Genomic DNA, 25,352 nt, shown 5'->3' on the forward strand with positions numbered 1-25,352 from the left:
ATATATATATATATATATATATATATATATATATATATATATATATATATATATAAAATAGTACCTTGATACGAGTTTACTTTGTTCCATGACAAAGCTCGTATCTCAAAGCAATTTTTTCCCATTGAAAAGCATGGAAATACCATTAATCTGTTCCAACTTCTCTAAAAAGAGCACACCTATATTTTTTTTACGTTTTTTCAGGTACGAAAATGGTATTCATAAATAATAATCATTGCACAGAAACATAATAAAACATAACAAAAGATAGTATATTTAGATAAACCACTCTTCCAAAGTATATTTATCTTGGAGAGTATATTCCATGGATCATTACCCTACTACATTCCCAACCCTCACTTGGGACTGTCAATCACTTGGAGTGTACAAATATAGCCAACCACAGAAGACTGGCTACTCAAATAATCAGTGAAGAGCACAATGACGATTCCGTAAACATTATTCAATGAAAACTTGAAGTTTTAAGGAGAGAGAGAGAGAGAGAGAGAGAGAGAGAGAGAGAGAGAGAGAGAGAGAGAGAGAGAGAGAGAGAGAGAGAGAGAGAGAGAGAGAGAGGCCATACCGCCGTAGCTGGCATAGAGATTTATTTACAATTTCCCCTCCCATCCGTGATAAGTGTTGATGGAGGAGGTAAGCAAAGACAGGAGAAATTTGTTTTACCTTGTCAGTTATGTAAATATGCATAACTTTATCAATGCATGAAAATATACAAAAAAAAACTACAAAAGTTTAGTGTTCTTACCTTGGAGACACTTTTTTGGCTAATGATGGAGGAGGAGGAGGAGGAGGAGGAGGAGGAGGAGGAGGAGGAGGAGGAGGAGGAGGAGTACAAAAGAATACAAAGGAAGGAACAGACAGCAACAACCCTACTGGGCCTAACGAGGCTGTCTGTGTGCTTATGCTACCACTATAGATTCTACGAGTTAAAGGCTGAAGGACATCAGGGCTCAAGGAAGAAGAAAAGAGGCCACAGGGAGAGAGAAAGTCAAAGATGTGATAGGAAAGATTGAAAGAGAAGTGATACTATCTAGCACAGTAACTAAACAAGAAAAAAAAAAATCTTATGTAGGTGCAAAGTATGTCATTTGAGGAGATAATGCAAGGTGAATGTCCAACCTTTTTCTAAAAGTTTCAACTGTATTGCTATGGACAACATGTGCTGGGAAAGAGTTCCAAACATTTACAATTCTATTGAAGAAATAATGTTTAGCCTAATCTGATCTGAAATGCTTACCTGTTATCTTGTAACCATTATTTCTAGTGGTGTTGGAGCTGTCAATGGTGAGATAGTTGTTTACATTTACGTTATCAAAGCCCCGGAAAATTTCAAATAGTTCAATTAAATCTTCTCGCATTCATCACTTCTCTAAACTGAACATGTTGAGTTCCCTCAAGCGCTCCTCGTAAGGCTTGTTTCACAGTCGTGGGATCAACTTGGTGACTCTTCTTTGGAATCTCTCCAGGTTGTCTATATCTTTCCTATAGTGGGGTGACCAGAACTGGACACAGTACTCAAGTTGAGGTCAGACGAGTGCATTAAAGAATGTGAGAATTACCCCTTCTGATTTGAATTGAAAAGTCCTACCGATAAACCCAACCAGTTTGTTTGCTGTTTTAACGACTTCCGAGCAGTGTTTACTTGACTTGAGGTCTGAGGTAACTATAATGCCCAAGTCAACCTTAAGAAGCTCGGAACCGTTCATTGAGTAATCGGTATGATCATTATTGCTACCAATGTGCAACACTTTACATTGAAGCTCATCTGCCACTTGTCTGACCAAGTAGCTAAGTGGTCAAGATCTGATTGTAGTTTTCTTTTATCCTCTGACGTGACTACTTTATTCATTATTTTAGTATCATCAGCAAACTTAGATACTTTACAGATGAGGTCCTCATCGATATCATTAACATAAATAAGGAAAAGAACAGGGCCGAGCACAGATCCCTGTGGTACACCACTTAAAACTTCTCACCATTTTGAAAATTTACCATTTAAAACAACGTGCTGTTTTCTCTCAGAAAGCCAGTCTTCAAACCATTTGAGGAGTATTCCATCTATACCATGTGACTTCAATTTACCTAGTAGCCGCTTATGAGGAACTTTGTCAAAAGGTTTTTGAAAATCTAGATACACAACATCTACTGCCTTTGTTTCGTCCTACATGGTGAAAACATCATTAAGGAAGTCAAGCAAAATTAGTCAGACAAGAACGTCTGTTAAGAAAGCCGTGCTGTGAGTTATTGATAAAATCATTTATTTCTAGAAAGTTGACTAAGTTATCGCGAATTACAGTTTCCATTAATCTGCATACTACAGATGTGAGGCTGATGGGTCTGTAATTATATGGGAGTGATTTGTTGCCTTTCTTATGTATGGGGGTTACGTTTCCTAACTTCCAATCCCTAGGAACCTTACAACGCGTAAGTGACTTGGTGAAAAGCAATGAAAGAGGTTTACATATTTGAAATTTAGCTTCTTTCAAGACGTGTGGTGCAATATGGTCTGAGCCTGGACTGTTGTCAGTGTTCATTTTTATCAATTACTTTAATTATTTTGTCTTCTTGAATATCACAGACACTTAAAGGGGTTATGTTCTGGAATAAAGGGGTGGTTCAGGGATTATGTGAATGTTTTCCTTTGTAAAGACTGAAGCAAAATAATCATTTAGTGTGTCTGTAATCTGAGTTTCTTCAGTGGCAAGATAACCGTTATCTAAATAGATCTGGTTAATGTGAGATGTAATGACTATTTTATTTCGAACATAACTGTAAAATTCCTTGAGATTGAATTTGGCAATGCTTGCAATATACATTTCAAGGTTTTTCTTGCTCTGTTTAACGAGCTTCTTTGATTCACGCCGAAGTCTATCATATTCAAGTTTATCACCCTCATTTTGAGATGTCAAATATTTACGGTGCAGGAGGAGGAGGAGGAGAAGCAGGAGGAATACAAAGGAAAGCCAAACAGCAACAGACCTCTTGGTCCTTTCGAGGCTGTTTGGTAACTACTTCTAACTGGCTAAAGGAGGAGGAGGAGGAGGAGGAGGAGGAGGAGGAGGAGGAGGAGGAGGAGGAGGAGGAGGAGGAGGAGGAGGAGGAGGAGGAGGAGGAGGAGGAGGAGGAGGAAGGAAAGGATGCAGGCACCATTCACATGTAAACATTAAACATATATTAAAACTACACTTTCTTTTGACAATAAAAAAGGTCAGTAAATAGTGTGAAAATGATAACAGGCAAATCTTAATGCACGAAATCCATGGGAAGCACGAAGATGCTAGCTCAGCTGAGGCTTGACCGATGTGCTGAGCTGCTGATTATAGTGGCATGACTCGTATCTCAAATTTTGATAAAAAAATTAAATAAAATAAACAAACAAATAAAGAAAGAAATAAAGAAAAAAAAAAAGAAAAGAAAAAAAAAAGGACCAAATCACAGCTCATACCTCATAAAACTCATATCTCAAGCAACTCGCATTGCAAGGTACCGCTATATATATATATATATATATATATATATATATATATATATATATATATATATATATATATATATATATATATATATATACACATACACACAGATGTTTCTCTATTTATCTGAGCGATACATTCCTGAAGGGATCTCCTAATACAAAAATTGCAAAAAGTAAACATGAATATACATCACAAGATTAATTTTTCTGGTGGTGGGGATAACCATCAACTGTCAAACTTGACCAGCTTTACAAGTGAAAATGTCTCACCTTGACGACGAATATCTCTAGCAAACAATATAAAAGGGCTTGAGGGTTTTTTCAGTGGTGTTCCTTGAGAATGATCATAATGAGCTGGAGCTAAAGAATTTATCTTGGTCTTCTTTGGTGGTGTAGTTGACATGCTGCCAGCTTCACGAGGTAGTAGATGACGTTTGGCTGTCCTAGCTGCAGCCTGGCCTGACATAACTTTTGATCCAAGAGCTGCTGTACTGACTACCTGAACTGTCTGTACAAAAAAAGAAAAAAAAACAATTTGAAATACCTACACTTACAAAAGATAATATTCCATCTATCAATTATTAATGTCCAACATCTATTCCTGAGAACACTCATTGGGCTTAATAATTGCAAGAAAATAGTCTCTATTCCTTTATACAGTTTTATCCTTATTCTCTTCCTATTTTTCTCTTACTTTAACATCCCACTGCAAGAGAGAGAGAGAGAGAGAGAGAGAGAGAGAGAGAGAGAGAGAGAGAGAGAGAGAGAGAGAGAGAGAGAGAGAGAGAGAGAGAGAATTTTGAGAACAAACCTGAACGTTTTTTCCTTCCACTGCCATGCCTCTGCTCCAAGCTCCTCCAACACTTCCTTCTCTTTCCCCAGGGCCAGAGTGCAATGGTGAAATGTCTTCCAGTGATTCTTTACTAAAAAGATCTCTCTCTTGTTTACTAAACTCCTCTGATTTGTCATTTACCTGTTCATTTTCTGTTTCCTTCAATGGAGGTAAAGGGGGAATTTTGTAAACAGGAATTCCATCTGATCCTGTGAAAGATTCATGAAGCTTGCTTTCATCAAAATTTGATTTAGAAAGGACATTTTGACAGTTCTGCTCCAAAGCTGCATTATTCTTTTTGACACAACCACTTCCACACACCTCAGCTATACAAGAAAGTGGGAGAGATGCAATCCCTGATATTTCTTTTTCAAATCCTTTGGTAGCACTCAAATCATTTTCATGTAGCAAGTTTTCAAAATCATCATCAGATGCAATACTACTTTGAGATATGGTTGGAAAACAAGCATCAGCATCCTTAGGAGTGCTTGCACAGACAGCATTATTTTTTCCACAGCATGATTCTTCCTCAGCATTTCTGTGATTAAGAGTTAACAGAGCACTGCTGCTTACAGTCTTGTTACTAGTCAGACTAGTATTTTTCTGTTCTTTTTCCATTTGTCTTACTTGAAAAGGTTTGCTGCACGTATCCTTCTCAAGAGCACTACCACATTTCTCACTGTCTCTAATGATACCTGAAACTGTTATACCTCTGCCAACACTTCCAAAAGTGGTCTGTTTGGTGTGTGCTGCACCAATCTTTCCATTAAACACTACCGCTCCTCTTTTGTCATTTGTGTCAACAAAACAGTCCTTAATTTCATTTTCATCATTATAAATATTTTCTTCTGCCTGCAATCCTGAGTTTTCTTGAAGACTTCCAAAGGTGCATGTAATGACGTCCATTTTGTCAGATGTTACGTCATTATTAGGTTTCTTAGGATGCTGCTCAAGTGGACCATACAATTCACTCAAGATTTCCTGTACTGTTTCTAGTACTAGATTCTGTAAGACAAAACATACAATTCATAAATAGTTATCTCAGCTTTTAAACTCAAACTTCCTTTACCTTACATATCCATGAAAAAGGCACAAATTACATGGCATATATTCATTACACAACTTAATATAGACTGCAAAGATAATACTAACAAAAAATAAGGACCTGAGTTTGCTATATATATTTAGGTACTACACAAATAATCTTATACAACTGAACATATTCCATAAACAATTATGTGACTCAACAACATGAAATAAAACTAATTTCTATTGTGATCTGGTTACAAACTATAACATAACATTACAAAGATTAAATGTCAAAAATGTACTGCGGACCTGTGAAAGAAAAGATTGTTGTGCTTTTTTAATGAAAATATGCAATAAATCCATTACAACATAAATACTCATGTATCATATATAAGAGATTGAGGGTTTGAGACACCTGTAACCCTCACACTGCTTGATGACAATGTTATCATGGCTTATCTAACGACAAGGAGTGAATTACTTTTAACTTCTTTGAAGTATGAGGACTTGCTCTTTAATTTTTATATGAATAAGATCAACCTATCTATAATACCAATATATCAGGCCAGCAATTACACATAAGACAGGTGGGTAATTTTGTGAGAACCTCTACAATAACAGTATGCAATGTTGAATAGGTGTTTAAAACACACCAATCTTACATACCTCATTCCTAAGTAATACCTTGGTCTTGTTGGGTTCCAAGTTAACATCCACAGAAGCAGGAGGCACAGACAAGCTCACTACACCCAAGGGATATCGCCCATGACTGCCTTGTACCTTTTGGCTGTAGAATGCCTTCACCATCTGCCCATGGGAAACACTTCTCTTTAATATATATATATATATATATATATATATATATATATATATATATATATATATATATATATATATATAAACAAATAAGGTATACACTTAACCCTCGGCTATCGCGCCCAATTGGGGCCGAAACAGCATCGCTATAGCCGAAAACGCGATAGCCGAATTGATCTTGGCGGGAAGGTGGTTTTGGCCAATGAGCGCTCAGATATCCCATGACGTCATGGCTGGGCGCGCGATAGCAGGCATCTGAGGTCGCGATAATGAAATTTTAGCAGCTTTTCATGGGTGCGTGATAGCAATAAAACGCGATAGCGGAAGTCGCGATAGCCGAGGGTTGACTGTACACAAAAAATTTAAAAATAAGACCCACTGAGGCACAAGTAAAAAAAAAAAAAAAAAAAAAAAAAAAAAAAAAAAGGGGAGGGCTGAAAATTTCATTCTGAGTTAAAGTCAAAGGAGAAAATACAGAAGCAAGTAAAGAATTCAAAAGTTTGTCAGATGAATTATTGAGAATAATGGTTAACTTTCACATTAGAGAAGTGGATAAAATAGAAGTAAAAACAAAAAAGCTTTGTACAATAATGTTACAGGAATGGAAGACAGACAGTAGGATCAGAAGAGCATGAGCTGCAACACTGGAGCAATGGGAAAGAGATTGAAGACAGTCAGAGAGGAGTTAATAAGATAACATACTTTTGTTTCCATCCTGTCAAGAAGAATGGTATGAATGGAACTTCCTTATATATGAGCTTATGGTCAGCTGTAAGACCTGGGCCCGTATTTATAAAACTTTCGTTAGCGCGACATAAGTCATGACATAAGCGATCGTAGCTATGATGCGACATAGGTGGCAAAGTTATGGCTCAGTAGTCCCTCATCATTAGCTCGACTTAGCGCAGGGATGCCAACCGCAACATAGTGGTGAAACTTATGGACTGAAACTAATACAGTTACGATGATTTGAACAAATGAACATGTCTGAGGCTTTTTTTGTATTAATAAGATTAACAATATATGAAATTTAGGTATATTTGAAGGTGAACATAATCAATAATAGCGTCTCTGTCCACTGACTCCACTTCACCCGATGTAAACAAACAGCATATGATCCACGCACGTGTAGTCGCATATACTGCTACTTCGTTTTGTTGTTGGTTGCTACTGACATGATGGATGTATCACACCCACCACAGATGAGGAAACGAAGCAGCAACTGTTGTGTCAGCAAGCAATTTGCATTGTTAACTTCAACCTAGCAACATTAAGTGACCCAACATCCTAAACTAACAATGTCACTTAAGATACATTGATTTGAAGAATAATTTCCAATGACGTAACTTATCCTAAACTAACAATGTCACTTAAGATACATTGATTTGAGGAATAATTTCCAATGACCTAACTTATCCTAAACTAACAATGTCAGTTAAGATACACTGATTTGAAGAATGATTTCCAATGTTGATATGGAAGGTGTGTCTAGGGATAGAAATATTCACAATGACAAGGTGTAACAATCTGTATTGGCACTTGTAATGTGCACTTGTAATACTGGCATTTCTTGCACAACCCTATTTAAGGTACTTAAGTAAGAGATATTTAGGCAAGCACAATAAGCAGCAGTGTTAATTAATAAACTAATCATTATTTCCCCCCCATTTTTGGATAGGAAAGCCTACATTGCTATGCTTTATGAAAGCTAGTAGTGAAGCATTGAATATAAGTGGCCACTTTACTAATGGATCTATTTGATGTAGGAGGTGGTCCACCTCCCAAGCCCCTTGATGACATAGACAAGAATTTGAGTGAGTTAATCATTCCATACACATATGGATCATCTTGGTTTTGAAAAGTATTAACCATTCCACCCTTGTATATCTATATCCTTCCACATTCTAGGTGACATTAAGAGAACACACCCTTTTTTTTCACTCCTTTGCTTTTATCATTTGCCGCACACCACACCACTTCGTTCATACCTCACATTCACTCTCCTCAAACATTCAGTAATGCCCACCTGTCTTCCTTTATAAACACCCTGCTTAGGTTTGGAGAAACATAGGCAACAAACTATCCATTTATTGTATTCAATGCTTCCAGGTATAAAGGACAACTTCTGCCACCTTACACATAACTAACTTTAACCCTAAACTAACAGAGTATAACTTCCAATAACTTAACCTAATCAAATTGATGGGTCTCATTGATATGAAGAATTTCCTATGTTGATATTCAATTATGGAAGGTTGGAAATGGCAGCTCACAAGAAATGCATCCACACATGAATGTGTCTTAATGACAAGTGCACTCAGTACATAACTCTACTGCTAAAAATATCAATAAGAGCATATAAAATATCTTTAAAACTGAAGTGTAAGGACATTATCTATCTATCTATGTATAGACAAAGCCAACACCCTCCTCCAGGAGGAGGACAGCAAAAATGAGGCAACCACACACACCACATACACTTACACTGTGTATGAGGAGTATGGGGGCAGCAAGATACTTCCTGCTTGAAAGGATTGTTTACCTCTTATATAGATAGTGAGATAGATCTGCAATAAATATGCTTGTGATGATTTAACTAAAAAAAAAACAAGTAAAATAATATATATATATATATATATATATATATATATATATATATATATATATATATATATATATATATATATATATATATATATATATATATATATATATATATATATATATATATATATATATATAACTACTTTTTGGGGAGGAAGATCTTTTTTCTATTTTCTTAATCACCCCAAACATGTAAAACATTGATTTGCAATGAAAATGGTTACTAGATTCATTCAAAGCACATCAAAATTATCAAAATAAAAATTCTCACACATGACAATAACAATAAATGAATAAATAAATAAACCAAACTTGGCTATACCTAACTTAACTAAACCTAACCTAACCCATCTTAACAAACTGACAGGAAATTAACTAAACCTTACCTAGCATTGATGACAAGTTTGGTAAGAAAATAAATTAAACCTAATGTAACCAAACTAAGCATAACTAAATCTACCTTAACAATGAACTAAATCTAATCAAACCAACTATATACTTCCCTAATCTAAACTAACTTAACTAAACCTAACCTGATTTACCTTAATGATAAATTTGGTAAAACTAATGTCTTAGGAGCTAACAATTTCCAGTGGTAAAGATATGTACCACTGTATTATAATGTAAGCAACTAGTTTGCTGAGAACTTTTCTTTATGCCATGAGATGTAATAGCACCCTAATCTAACCCACTAAACTCACTGAGACTAAAGAGTATATGTGCAATATGGAATGAATGAAACAAACTGTCTAATATGAAAAATATTAATGTTGCAAAACTTACCTATTGTAGTTGGAGTGTGGGGCAGGCAGAGGTCGAAGATATAGTGTCAGAAGCCACTTTTTACTTGGGTAACCACTGTCCCCCTCAAGGCGGCATCCAGCTGTCACCGTCTCCCTCACACCCCTGCTAGAGTTCACTTTCCCTAAGAATCCTTGCATGTCAGCCCCATATATTTTGGGTGCATGCTCTAACTGATACCTCTTATCAGTTCTGAGTCACTTAGTTCAGCCAACACGTCTCTACGATCACGAAAACTTCTCAGGTGGCGTCGTCTCTGTCCTGCTGCCTCCACCATGTTGACTTTATGATTCAACATAGCAATGCTATTCTTGCTCCCACCCAAACATAACGGGAATGCGAGTTTATGATGACCTAACGTGAGACATAAGACTTATGTTTCATGTAAGTCATGGTGTCTGCCATCTTGTGGACTTACGTTTCCCTTATGTCGAATCATAGTCTTATAAATACAGGCCCTGAGGCTCAGGCTCATGACATTTATCCACTTTTCTGCATACCATATATAACTAATTTAGGTAGCAAAGTGACTGTGATTCCCCATCTCTATCAACTGTCCCTACAACAAAACATCACACAAAGTAGGAGGGAGGTATACTTACAGTCTAAACCTGTCATGTTTCGGTCAATAAAAGTGCATAATATGGTATAAGTAAGACAGATCAAAGCAGACTGGGAAAATGTTCATGAGATTGGATATGTTACCTGTGTGAAACAGATGAAAAACAAGTGTGAATCTTCAATTAAGAGGGTAAGTTGAATGTCAAATAGTGAGTGAAGAGTAAAAGAAGTTACTTTATTAGTGAGTCCAGAAATGCAGCAGGGTGTATTAGAAAGTAAGTGATGAATTGCATTTTACAATTACGCACCTTTTCAATAGATTTGTGAACAACTGGCCGTTGATTAACCAAGACAAAAAATCGATCAGGTGTAGCACGACTTAAGCTGGGATTCTCATAGGGTCCTGAGCTGGGTAGGTATGTTGTGATATGTATCTTAGGTGAGGGAAAGAAAGAAATCATTTTAAAATCAAATAAAACAAAGCCATCAGGATCAATAAAGAGATAAATTGTCTCCATCAAGATTTTCTAGTAAATCTTTTGATGTGTAAAACATTATGAGATATATAACTGTGCAGCAGACAAAAATGTCATTTTATCAAGATGTAAAACTTACATTAAGCAGTGAACATTCATTGCAGTTAATACCTTTCCTTAAAACATTCTCTCTGAAAATGTGATGCATCCTCTGAGATACATCAGCTTAGAAATCATCGATCACAGTATATAGTTTCTATTTACCAATCTCAATAAAAAAATAATTGTTTTCCTTTGCTTTTCTGTATGTGTTGACTGAGTATCATGCATACTGTCCAAGTGAAGTGACGTGCAGTAAAAGATTACAAGTTTAGAATCAAATATCTTAATACTGTTATATAGGAATTGTCTTACATTTATTCCCCATGCACTACATAATCATATATATATATATATATATATATATATATATATATATATATATATATATATATATATATATATATATATATATATATATATATATATATATATATATATATATATATATATATATATATATATATATATATATATATATATATATATATATATATATATATATATATATATATATATATATATATATATATATATATATATATATATATATATATATATATATATATATATATATATATATATATATATATATATATATATATATATATATATATATATATATATATATATATATATATTATATACATCTATATTACTATACTTGAATGGATGTAACATAATACTTAAGACATTCAAATAAATTACAATCATAATCAACCGAATCAATGGAAATTTTGTTTATCAACTGATAACTTTGCAAAACACCAAAATGCTTAAAATTTTTGTTCAGGAATAATGATAACAAACAAAACTCAATATGAAATACTCACATTTTCTATATTCCTCTCTCTCAACACTAACTTCTTGAACACTGCTGGAAATGTGCTCATCAACACTTCACCAACATTCTTGACTGAACTCTTCTGAATGATTGCAAGCCTGGAAAATGCATTAAATGATGTGTATCACAAGACTCACAATTCAATGGTTAGTTTATCAGTAATCTAACAAGGGTGAGCAATCAGATGAGTCATAAACTTTAAAAGCAAGATCCAGAAAAGGATATGTGTGATGCAAATATGTGAGTAGCTAAGTAAAGCAATGAGAGTCTGACTCCATACAGGGACTGCCACACAACCCTGATGGCTTCTTGTACCTGCCCTTATTTTTCTCATTTAATGTTCTTAAGACACAGAAAGAAAAGCCATAGACTGTTTCTACTGTCATCTTTTTTTCTTACTTCAACTCACACTTAACTATATCATTGCCATTTTTAAGAGAAGCTATATCACAATAGAAACACATACCTATCATGTGATAGTGTGAGGTGCACTGCAGGGGCTGCAAGTGTGAATGCAACCACTAAATCCTCAACCTTCTTTAATTCTTCCTTTTGTCTTCTTGATGAACTGTAGTACTGTTTTCGAACTGGCAGGTTTTTGAATAAGTTTCTTGCCATGATTGATGTTCCTGTAAACAATGCATGGATGAAATAACTTTTGTATTACTAATATGATATGTAGTATTATATAATGGACCTTATTTGAAATGCTTTAAATGAGTGCTTCCACTAAAGACTATTTCAAAATAAATGCCCAATTCAGTATAATAATACAGTAATACTCCGCCTAACGAACAGGATAGGGGGTGTCAAAGCTGTTCGTAGAGCGGAAATTTGTTAAGCAGATGTAATTTTCCCATAGAAAATAATGGAAATAGGGGGGATGCATTCTGGGTTGGTCTCCTACATACCACATGGGTTAAAAAAATATATATATATATATATATATATATATATATATATATATATATATATATATATATATATATATATATATATATTTCTATTAGCTTTTTACAAACCTTGCCCCCAAGAAAGGATTGTTTTGTAATGCATAAAGTGAAATCTTACATGAAATACCAAATAATAAAGCAGAGATGATGAGATCGGCCACAGACGGCGGAGACTCCGGTGACTTGGCCGCTTCTTCTTCTTGTGACTTTTTTTAGCTTGGCGTGTTGTCTTTCACCATGATATTAAATTTGTTTACACTCCTCTATTGCCTGCTATAATGGATATCATATCTTAGTATTCATATACGCTCATGCCATGAGGATATCCTGGACTCCGTGGCAGTGAGTGATAGTGAATTACTAATGAAATACCGCGTATTTCATTAGTAATTCACTATCACTCACTGCCACGGAGTCCAGGATATCCTCATGGCATGAGTATTTCATTAGTAATTCACTATCACTCACTGCCACGGAGTCCAGGATATCCTCATGGCATGAGCGTATATGAATACTAAGATATGATATCCATTATAGCATTACAAAACAATCCTTTCTTGGGGGCAAGGTTTGTAAAAAGCTAATAGAAATGTTGTTTTGTGAACATAAATGTATATATAAGACAGTAACACCACCTCCAGAGGTGGTGTTCCCAGCAACCTCATCACCATCCCTCCAAGTGTTCATGGAAGCCATTTCGCGACAGAAGGTTGCTCTGAGGTTGTTAAAGAATCTTGGATCCAGCTCCAGGAGCGCTAGAGACAGGCTGTGAGACAGAAAATCACAGCGAAGCTGCCGTGTTCGGTCCCTCACCCGGCAAATTCAAACCCAGAAAATTCGCTAAAACGGATGTGGTTGTACGTTATGCGGACTTTTTTAGTCTAACTTTATATAGTACATTAACCCTTATGTTCCGGTGATTAAACTATTTTCCAATATCCCATGACAGGTAAAAATGGTAAACCTAGTCCACAGGGTTCTGTCCTATCACCCACTCTCTTTCTATTATTCATCAATGATCTCCTAAATCTGACTCAATGCCCTATCCACTCCTATGCTGATGATACCACCCTGCATTATTCAACAGCGTTCAACAGACGCCCAACCCAACAACAATTAAATGACTCAAGGCGAGATGCTATAGGACGCCTAACTTCTGATCTTTCACTTGTTTCTGATTGGGGCAGAGAAAACCTGGTTTTGTTCAATGCCTCAAAAACTCAATTTCTACAACTATCTACTCGACATAACCTTCCAGACAACTATCCTCTCTTCTTCAATAACACTCAACTTCCCTCTCCTCTACATTAAACACACTCGGTCTATCCTTCACTAAAAATCTAAACTGGAAATTTCACATCTCTACTCTTGCTAAATCAGCTTCCAAGAAGTTAGGTGTCCTATGGCGTCTTCGTCCATTTTCTCTCCCTCCCAGCTGCTTGCTCTGTACAAGGGCCTTATCCGCCCGTGTATGGAGTATGGCTCTCATGTCTGGGGGATCCACACACAGCTTTACTAAACAAGGTGGAATCTAAAGCTTTTCGTCTTATCAACTCTTCTCCTCTAACTGACTGTCTTGATTCTTTAAGTCACCGCCGCAATGTTGCATCTTTATCTGTCTTCTACCGCTGTTTTCATGCTGTCTGCTCTTCTGAACTTGCTAACTGCATGCCTTCCCCCTCCTGCGGCCTCGCTGCACAAGACTCTCTACTTCTTCTCATCCCTATTCTGTCCATCTTCCTAATGCAAGAGTTAACCAGTATCTTCACTCCTTCATTCCCTACACTGGTAAACTCTGGAACTCTCTACCTGTGTCTGTATTTCCACCTGCCTATGACTTAAACTCTTTCAAAAGAGGAGTGTCAAGACACCTCTTACGTTAACTGGACCCTCCTTTTAGATTTTTCTGTTTTTTCTCTTTCTACTTTTCTTTTAACAGGGCCTGGCAACCAGCGGGATTTTTTTTTTTCCAACACTGTGTTTGCCCTTGGCCAGTGCCCTTGTAATGTAAAAAAAAAAAAAAAAAAAAAATTGTCAGAAAACTGTTTGAATACTAATAATTATTTTCTTTTTGTTATTCTGAATACAATGATGTACTTTCTAGCTCCATGTGACCTCTGAAAGTTTAGTTATTGCCTTATCAAGGATTCCTTCTCCACCCGCTGTGTGATCCGTCAAGCAGAAACAGCTCGGTGAGCGATGACACCGCGCAAACACACACACACACTCTCTCTCTCTTTCAAGCAAATAACATGTAGGTATCATCTCTCTCTCTCTCTCTCTCTCTCTCTCTCTCTCTCTCTCTCTCTCTCTCTCTCTCTCACACACACACACACACGCCCCCTTGATCGTCTTCCCAAAACACAAGAGGTACGCCTGCGTCTCCGTGAGCCACTCTGGGTTCTCAATACGATGTTTGGAGTCTGTTCTCCATCACCACTATCTCTGTCTTCTCTCTGTTCTGAGAAAACGGGTGGATCCTCTGAATCATTTTCCGAGTCTTCACTATTGCTGTCTTCGCTTTCTTCAGTTTCTTCCTCATAATCACTGTCACTGTAGTCAGGCTCAGAAGCACTGCTAAATAAAAATAATCTGTCTTGTTCCATAGTGAGTTATGAACTGAGACGTCCCTTCACTCTTATCAGGGTGCTTTTGACACGGCAGGTCACTGGGGTTGCCAAGTGTCGCCTTCAGGATGGGAGAATAGCTTTGTTACCCCTAAATATAAAGAGCTAGTGGCAACACTACGGGTGGAAAAAGAAGCCAGATACTTCTACTCGCCATCTGACTCTAGAAACTGCACGTGGAGCTCAAACATGAGGCACGAAAATTCTTGATTACGGGAACGATCGCTGTCACTACGGTCGCACTGATGCAATCGTTCATATACGATAGCCGGAACATAAGGGTTAAACCGGAAATTCATTAGACGAACGTTCGTTAAGCGGAGTATTACTGTATATATGTGTCCATCATTTTTCAACATATGATTCATTATCTATCATGCATATTTATGCCTATGCCATACCACAGTAATAATTTTGTTTAGCCTACCATTTGGTGCAGGTGCAGGCTTCTTAGATGTCACAGTACCAGTGTGATCAAACATGTATGTCTGGCCCATCACAGCATCTTTGGTCTTGGTGGTGATGGAAACCTCCGCCACAGCACACAGAGCAGCCAGAGCCTCACCTCGGAAGCCATAGGTGTTGAGTGAGGCTGATTTGTAAGAAAATTTTCAAAACCAAATTATTATTACAAAGAAGAATCTCTCACAGTAGCAAAATCAATCCTAAGCAGGGGTTCAGTTTGTTTATTCTTTGCAAAAGCAAATAAAAAATATCAGGAACACTAATATAATACAGATAGACCCATAAAATAAAAAATTTCCCTATCTTGACATTATCACCTTAAGGGCGGTGTCTGGTTTAGAGACCGAAAAAAAAATGAAAAATAATGTTTTTTGTTGTAAATAATATATGAGGCGTCTCGTGCTGATGGAGCGTAACCGCCACTAACATAGTTTTAAGAAAAACGCCCGTAAAGTTAGACAATGATAACGCGGTCGAAAATGGATGAAAACATATGTATTATACACCAATGGAAAGCTTTTAAAACCAGCCTTCACATGAAATGGGTATTGAGATGAAAAAATGCCACTTTCACAATAAAAAAATCACTCGAAACACCAACCATCAATAGAAATTATGTCAAACCAGGGAGGAATCAACTGTTAGAAACTTCTATTATGTACTTTTCAATGAAAAAATGGTGGATAATGTTAGAAATTACATGTTAGGTTATGAAAAATTACCAAATCTTAAAAAATCTAATTATTAATAATCATGACTGTCCATGGCCCAAAAGGCATCAAATATCACTTTAATATTATCAACACCAATCTTGGCAAAACACTTATTTTTGCACTTACAATCTGGGCCAACCTTTCGTGCCGCCACAACCTTCCCTCCCTGACTCACATACTCCTCACCTCAGTTTCTCTTCGCCTTCCTCACGTTTTTTTTCCACGTCTCCGGCCGTCTATGCTTACTCGCCTTAACCACTGACACCTCCCCTCCACTCTGGTCACTCATTTTGGCAGGTAAATCCACAAGAAAAATGGCTAAAAACAGAGAGAGTTTCCAGGGAGATGCAACACATGTTGTAAGAATGGCGCCACCTGACTGAAGAAGTGGGATAGTAACGTGGCTATGATTGGCCGAGCGGTGGGTTTCCTGCAACCCGCGTTCCCATTGGCTAGCTCGTGGTGGCTCATAAGCTACTTCAACTCTGAAATTTCAGACCTCCTCCTCACATTTATTGCGTGTTGGTACCTGACTCTAAACCCTCTGCCTTGGGGTTATAGAGGTGGCTATCAGGTGTTTCTTTGTTGTCACGTGGCGTACAAGACTGCCATCTACCGGGAACTGGTACTAACTCAAATCGGTCAGGGTGGCGGTTACGCTACTTTAGCACGAGACTCCTCATATGTGGTAAGTATACAGTCGGCGCCACAGGTATTGGCGCGAAAATCGTCCACCAATATCTGTGACGAATTGTATACACCCAAGGATAACGACAATTGTATTGGCATGCGATCATGAGGTAGAATGGGTGGAGCTTAAGTCCCACACAGAGAATGAACGTCTCAGTTGCCCGCTGTGTTTCATGGTGGAAGCATCAATTTTTTTTGTCACACGACCCACGTGTTTTTCCTACTGTAACTTGCGGTGTTTTTTATCTTTTTTTTATTTTAGGATAATGCGACGAGATCTTGAGCTGACAAGGGAGCAAATTGCAGCAATACCATCACTCTGTGTGGAAGGAAAGTGTAACAAGGATATTTCAATCCAGACCGGCATAGCACTACGCAGTGTCCAGAGATAGACAAAGAAATGTAAGGCTGCGGGAGGCTATGACCCACCACTTCATGTTAAGAGGACTGGACTGGCTAGAAAAACGTCTAAGAGGACTCTCAAGGTGCTTCAGCAACAGGTAGAAGCTGAACCTAGAATAACAGCTAAGTTATTAAAAGAAAAGAACCCGCAACTCTTGCAAAACGTGTCTGTTAGGACAATCCAACGACGCCTCAAGGACGACCTCTGCTATGCGCATCAGGCGCCACGACATAAACCCATTCTAACTGAGAAACAGAAGCAAAAACGTGTTCAATTTTGTAGGAAATATTTGAAGTGGGACAGTGAGAAGTGGAAGAAAGTATTGTGGAGTGATGAGGCAACGTTTTGTTACTGGGAACCAAGGAGGTAAGGTGAGGCTACCACAGGGTGCAGACCCGTACCATCCCAAGTTCACACAGGGGACAGTCAAGCACTCTGATAGTGTCATGGTATGGGGTACCTTTGGGTATCATGGTAAGGACAAGCTTGTTGTGTTACCTAAAAACAATACAGTGAACAAGGAAAGATATTTGGAACTATTGTGTGACCATCTGGAGGATTGCTTTGATGCATGCAAGAGTGAGGTGTTCATGCAGGACGGAGCCCCTGCACACACAGCAAAATTAATCAAGGAATGGTTTGAGTTTGTAGTAGTGGATTAAAAAAAAGTACTTTTTTTTCTTTTATTTATTTATACCATGTGGGCTTTTCACAGGAATTAATGGGCTAAACAAAGTACTTTCTGTGGTACTACATACAGGACTGGCCTGGTAATAGTCCAGACTTTAATCCAACTGAAAATCTTTAGGGACTCATAAAGCGATATAACACTGCAACTCTGCCAAAGCTCGTGAAGGAGATTCAGGACATCTGGGACAATTTGGAACCCTCCATGCTCCAAAGACTTGCTGAATCCATTCCTCGATGCCTGAAAAGTTGTCTAAAGAGAAAAGGACTCCCCACAAAGTATTAGAGGCTGGTAGGTTCCCCTTAAATATTTTTGTTAATTATTTTTCTAAGTGTTACAAGAGAAAAATGTGCCGCGCCAATACCTGTGGCGCCAACTGTACATGTTAGCTATTATTTTACAAAGTTTTATGGCGAAACACGCACTGGTTTCCATTTAAATGGCATTTAAAGGTCCTGAACTCAAGCACGTGTGTTTGTTTACATCAGCAGAATCAGTTTTTTTTCCTCAAAAACTAGGAAGAAAAGGCAAAAATCTTAATTTTTTTTGGTGGACATGATACGGCAACACAGAAAGTCTATGAATGGCCTCAATCAAGACACCAGTGAGACTCAGTAGGGGGAAATCTATCAGAGTAAGAGGTTGTTGCTGCGTCTCTCGCTACTCACCCTTCACTCCGCTAAACACCACATAATTTACTTACAGCATCCTGCTTTTCACCTATTGCCAGCCATGGGACAGGTGTATGAGAGGAATAAGCAGAGTAAGAACCCCTGGAATATGAGTATGGAAGCGCAAAGAATAAAGAGCGTGTTGAACCTGCCACCTCAGATGCTCCAGTACACACCCTCGCGTCACCTCACCACCGCCACACCACAGCCCACCACATCTCAGCAGAAAAAAGACAGGAAATGAAGAAGAAAAGGCCTCATTACTCACAATTAGAGAAGCTCTTCTACAAAATATTGAGAAAGGAATTGAAGATGTGGATAGTGACAACGAGCTTGCCATGCTGACGAAACGGAGGCTGAAAAATCTTCTTTTCTCTCGTTATTCATGCCCAGATCCTGCCTTTGACTACAGTTTTGACCCTGATGTGTCCGGAAGAAAAGTCTCTTTAGAACCAACATATCATTGACAGGAAGGGACTAGGAGCCTCATATACATCTAATTGTATTATGAGATTGTAGATAATAAAAAAAACATATAGTAAACCTGAAAAAAAAACTTCCTAGTGTGTTATAACGGGATCGAGATCGATCAATAAACTTTATTGGCCCGTATCTCAAAACATTAGTTATTCCCCGTCTAAAATCTATTTTGAGCCCAATTTTAGTCTGATTTCAGTGAAATGAAGACTAGAAAGGAGAGGAATACTTCTTCTTTCAATTCAAGTCGCCATTTTTTTTATGTATGTGACCTGGAATTTTGTATTAATATTTTTTGGTAATAGAAAAAAAAGTAAAAAAAAAACAAAAAACAAAAAAACATTCTGAAAAAAATTCATAAAACAAAAAACGAAAGACGATATAAAAATCTAATGAAGTAGAAACATTTTGTATTATAACATATCTTTGCCACAGGAAAATGAAGGTAATGCAGCAAATAACAACGCCAGACTAACACTCTCGTAAGTTTTAGTTGAAATTGTAATTGCATGGCAGGGTTTTTTTTTTTTTTTTTTTATACCATGTGGGCTTTTCACGGGAATTTATGGGCTAAAGGGGATACTTATTAAGGGTACCTCCTATTTCAAAGCCCACCCGCTAGGAAACCGTTCCCCCGAGTGAGGAAGCCCAACCTACACTCAGACCGTAGACAGGATTCGAACCCGTGCGCTTGGAGACCCCTCGGATCCCAAAGCACGCACGGATCCACTGTACCACTGTCTAATATTGATGTATATGTTCCCATTACTTCACAACATAAAATCAGAGTGTTTCATGCATATTTACCAGAGATATGATAACACCGATCTAAACCAGACACTCCCCTTAGCACAAATTTTACACCAGGATTCTAAGTTTCCTGTTACTAAATTCTGGCACACAATTTGTGATCATTTAGAACACATGTCATACCATAAGTATGACAAGTGGGCCTTTTTTTTTTCTCAAGTGGGCCTTTATTTTTTTTTATTTTTTCTAATATTCATTTTTTTGCCCTTGATAGTTCTCCCTCTTACATAAAAAAGACAAATTTCTATTTACTTCCTGTATTATAAGTGTCAGATATAAGAATTTTGACAACAAAAACTACATTCACATTTAGAAAGAGTTAAGCATCACATAAAGAAAAAATAATGTACTCAAATTTAGTAAAAATAAAATCACTTGGAAAAAAAAAAAACTACCTGATAAAAACATCAATTTTACAGAAAAGTATAATCACCTCAAAAATAATAATATACAAATTTTGAAAAAAAAGTCTGAAAAAAAGTAAATAACTGTTATGATTCAGAAGTTAAGAGGGAAGGGATTTGATATTCAAAGTTAATTGTATAACAATGGGATGAAGCTGAACAGTACAGGAAGAGGGCAATCAATAGCAATCAGTCCATTGGTGCATTCACACTCTGGTAAACAATTTTGTTAAAAAAGAGCAATATTTATACAGACTCACTCATAAATATAGAAAATGAAAATGTGGTTAACTTTTGGTGACTAACACCAAATGGACTCAGATAAAAGGCAAGATTCATACTTATTAACAATTAATATCAGTAAATCAATCAATTCATGTAGAAAGAATTGATAAGTTAACAAAGCATCCACTAAACAGACAATAGTTATCAAATTAAACCATTTTACACCTCCATAATATGTAATATTGTGTCAAATCACCATGAAAAATAATTATGAGATCATCGTAACTTACCTTGGTAAGTGTGCGATGATCGGAGTTCCTCCTAAGCTGTGCTGCCCAGTTGTTGCGTGGTCATGCATGACTGGCGGTGCACGAATCTAGAGCTCAAATTTCGTCTCAGGTTGGGGATGAGTAGTGATGATTTGTATGGATATTCACAATAAAACAACCATACAATTCTATAACAATAAATTGAACCCATACAGGTGAGTGAGGTAGGCCAAAAAATGGTCCCAGCTCAGATATGAGCAGTAAACCAACCAGGATAGGCACAAGGCATACTTAGATGAACAAACATTCCTTTAGACCTAACATGAAATAAATCCAAAAGGTGCCCAAGCAAACAAGGGACAGTAATACAATGGGATGGGTGGGCATGCATGACCACGCAACAACTGAGCAGCACAGCTTAGGAGGAACTCCAATCATCACACACTTACCAAGGTAAGTTACGACAATCTCATAATTCCTCCAAACTTTCTGCCAAGCTTGTGTGAAGTCATGCATGACTATTCATAGCCTCATCCCCAACCAATCCAAATGAAGTACATAAATGCAAGCTGTATTACAGAAAACTTGAAACTGCAAAAATAACTGCATTACAAACCAACAAGGGTAATTTTGACAAATGGATGCCAGTCACGGAGGATATGAAAGCTGACCTTAGGTGGTGGGTGTCTAACGTTACCAGGCAAGACAGAAAAATTTGTCGTAAGTCCCCTGACATGGAAATTTACACAGATGCTTCAGACTTAGGCTGGGCTGGATGCCTTAATTCCAAAACTATAGGTGGCAGGTGGCTCAGAGATGAATTACAGCTTCACATCAATGCTCATTAACTGAAAGCCATTTTCCTTACCCTGAAGTCATTCGCTCATGAGGTGAGGGGAAAACACATCAAAGTGTTTTGTTATAACACCACGGCCACTTCTTACGTGAATGAAATGGGTGGCACAAAGTCTAAGATTTGCAATGAGATCTGCATTGAGATATGGGAATGATGTGTAGGCAGGGATGCTTGGATTACCTGCTCTCATATCACCGGCAAACACAACATAATGGCAGACACAGCTTCTCGCAAATTCAATGACAGACATGAATGGATGCTAAATGTTAACATTTTTAGGGATATCTGGTCTCGTTTGGGGACTTCAAGCATTGACTTATTTGCCTCTCGGTTGAACAAACAGCTAAACCGATACTGCTCCTGGAAACCTGACCCAGAGGTAGAATTTTTTTATGCGTTCTCTATCAGTTGGGCACAATTTGAATTGGTTTACATCTTCCCCCCATTTTCCCTGATCTCTAGGTGCCTGCAGAAACTACGAGCAGAACAAGCAAAAGGATGGCTGGTGGTACCACTGTGGCCGTCCCAGCCATGGATGGGGGCACTTCTTTGCATGCTTGTCAAGGAACCTCTGCTCATCACGAAGACGAACAATGTGCTAACTCATCCCTCTTCGGCAGAGAATCACCCCATCATGCAGCACATCAAGTTGATGGCTTGCCTGGTGTCCAGGAAAACATGCGAAAATGAGGCATTTCGACTGAGGGTACGGAATTCATCATGGCCTCCTGGAAGCCAGGAACCCAAAGCAGTATTATACCCATGTTCGCAGATGGACACAATTTTGTTGTAGAGGGGACATCGATTCCCTTAATCCCTCTGTCAACCACATAATAACTTTTTTATCTGAAACCTTTCACAGAGGAGTCGGGTATGACTGCGTCAACACTGCCAGGGGAGACCTTTCTTCACTCGGGATAGTGGTAGACGGCTGCAGGGCAGGCAACCATCCCATGGTCAACAGACTACTACGAGGGGTGTTTCATCTGAGACCACCAACACCCAGGTATTCTGACACCTGGCTCCCGCCCATAACCTCACTCTGAAAGAGCTCACTCAGAAACTAGCGATGCTTATGGCTCTTACACAGGCAGCCCGTGTCCAAACTCTACACCTGCTAGCATAAAAGAAGATTCCATTACCATGTGGTTAGGAGGTAACATCAAACAATGCCAGCCACAATGTAACACTCAGTTTGTGTGATTTAGAGCCTATACCAGAGACACGAACCTCTGTGTATGTGACACTCTCAGGTTGTACATTGCCAAAACAAAACAGTTAAGGGCTGTTGGACAAGAGGACGGTCAGTTGTTCATAAGCTTTGTCAAGCCACACAAACCTGTATCAAAGGACACAATAGCCAGATGGATCAGAACAATGCTGGATTTGTCGGGGGCAGCGAGGTACACAGCTGGCAGCGTGCGACCAGCTGCAGCCTCAAGAGCCAGGGCTATGGCAGTACCAGTGGCCCACATTATGGCAAAAGCTGGTTGGTCTCAAGAAACCACATTTGCCAAACATTATGATAAGGTAATTGTCCCTGATGTGGATGAATTTCAAGAAGCAGTGTTAGGGTAACCTTGGGTGCACGTTGTTGGGAAATGTTTGGTTGCACAATGAAAGACCTTTTGTTCCCAGAGTTTTTCTTATCTCCTTCAGTCTGCACTTATCTAGATAACTTTGACTGTATTAAGCAAGCAATCATATGACAAGGTACGACACCCACATGGCTTTAACCCTTTAAATACAAGCTCGTACGCGTGTACGAGGTATGGGCCCTCTTACACGCATACAACCTCGTACGCGTATACGATATCGCGCCTTACAATCGTATAGGGGCAAGTACATGCTTGTATTATTTCGGGTCTTTGTTTCTTTGGCTTGTATGCTACCCTGCGATGTACGTGAGTCATGCATGACTCCACCTACAATACCCCTCTAGCCAATGGGCATTGAGATAGGTGTGACGCCATATGACACGTCATCACTCATTAGCCACTCATTATGTCCTGCTAAGCATTCAGTATTGTTTTTGCCTTAGTGAGCATGCGTACGGAGGATTTTACTGCCATAGTGTTTTTTGCCCTACTAATTTGCCATGTCTGGTCAAGCATCAGACTCTGACCCAGAATATGTGCCAGGGGATAGTGATGATAGTTGTGAGAGTGACTGTGATTATGACACAGATGATGACATAGGTGATAATGTAGAGCCTGTGGTTGACCAGGGGTGGGCCCAAGCCCAAGCCATGGGAGCCACAGCCAGGTCCCAGTGGCACTGGCACCCACTAATCCTCCCCCACTCCCCTCCCCACCAAGCCACTCAAGCCCATCATCGCCCAAGTGAATGTGAGTACAATAATAATAATAATAATAATAATAATATAATTATGCATTATAATATATATTATTATTTTGTAAATTAGTACATAGCCTATTGGTAATACAATACGGTATTATTACATTATTATTGTTATTATTATTATTGTTGAGCAAAGAACATAATCTAATTACGTAATTGGGGTAAAGGTGTGAGGCAACACTGGTGGTGTACTTGGTGGTGTAATGGAAGATGCAGGTGGTGTGCAGGGCGGGCGAGCAGCAACCCACGCTTCCACCCATTCAAGTGGGTTTGCACCTTGTATTTATATATATATATATATATATATATATATATATATATATATATATATATATATATATATATATATATATATATATTTTAACTTAACTTTTTTTTTTTTTTTTTTGCTCAGCATATAGTAGATACATCAATGAAGTGTATGTCAGAAATATTCAGGCCATAAAATATTTTTTTACACGCGTAAACGTAACCTAAATTTACGCTATCGATGTGAGGCAACCGAACCTAACACAAACGAAGCCTACCATAACCTTCAATAAGGTGTCTACTATCTGTTGAACATAAAAATAAAGACATATGACCATAGAAAATGAGTGAAAACATGAGTTAATTGAGTGCATAGTGGCAGCGCGCACGACAGGTTTCAGCTTGTACACTGAGTGGGGCATGGGGTGGGGCGCCCTTGTGGCGAAGGGGTTAAAACCTCATGGGGAAGCGAAGCTTCAGCAGACAAGTGATTTGCTGACTTAAAATTGACAGAGTAGTACATGACACTTACCGTAGGTCAGCTGAAATGTGCTTTAGATTTTACGAAGCAAATCACATCTACTTGAAGCTAGCTTTCACATGCTCTCCTCTCCCTCCCCATGCATCATTGTGTGCTTCATCCAATGTAAAGACATTTAGATTAAGGAGAGATTTACCTATCATGTGGAGTGTCGTACGCTTCAAAGTCTGACGTGTGGGGCAGCGAGGTGCTATCTCATGTGAAAGCTAGCTTCAAGCAGACGTGATTTGCTTCGTAAAATCTTAAGCACATTTCAACTGACCTACGGTAAGTCTCATGTACTCTGTCAATTTTCTTTGCTAAGGTCTCTGTAACAGGAGCACCATCAGCCTCATCAATGTCAAAGGCAGCACCCAGACTGCGACCAATGGCCACATGTTGGTCAGGTGTGACAG

General features: G+C 38.1%; 1 protein-coding gene across 6 annotated transcripts in view; it reads right to left on the minus strand.

Moving 5' to 3' along the window:
• LOC123516598 (PMS1 protein homolog 1-like) overlaps positions 1 to 25,352 on the minus strand; it is a 46,002-nt gene that overhangs the window by 12,785 nt on the left and 7,865 nt on the right. For 4 of the 6 annotated variants that reach the window (XM_045276129.1, XM_045276126.1, XM_045276130.1 and 1 more), the window contains 7 exons: positions 15,563 to 15,727; positions 12,022 to 12,184; positions 11,545 to 11,653; positions 10,445 to 10,570; positions 6,021 to 6,161; positions 4,305 to 5,330; positions 3,764 to 4,001 (listed from right to left, as the gene is read on the minus strand). In XM_045276129.1, coding sequence (XP_045132064.1) covers positions 3,764 to 4,001; positions 4,305 to 5,330; positions 6,021 to 6,161; positions 10,445 to 10,570; positions 11,545 to 11,653; positions 12,022 to 12,184; positions 15,563 to 15,632 — 1,873 coding nt within the window. In that variant the 5' untranslated portion in view covers positions 15,633 to 15,727. Of the gene's footprint in view, positions 1 to 3,763; positions 4,002 to 4,304; positions 5,331 to 6,020; positions 6,162 to 10,444; positions 10,571 to 11,544; positions 11,654 to 12,021; positions 12,185 to 15,562; positions 15,728 to 20,971; positions 24,107 to 25,352 lie in introns of those variants that run through there. The other 2 variants (XM_045276131.1, XM_045276127.1) reach the window with 2 other exon arrangements.

This window comes from Portunus trituberculatus, chromosome 41, assembly GCF_017591435.1.
Source record: "Portunus trituberculatus isolate SZX2019 chromosome 41, ASM1759143v1, whole genome shotgun sequence".
Classification (NCBI taxonomy): domain Eukaryota; kingdom Metazoa; phylum Arthropoda; class Malacostraca; order Decapoda; family Portunidae; genus Portunus; species Portunus trituberculatus.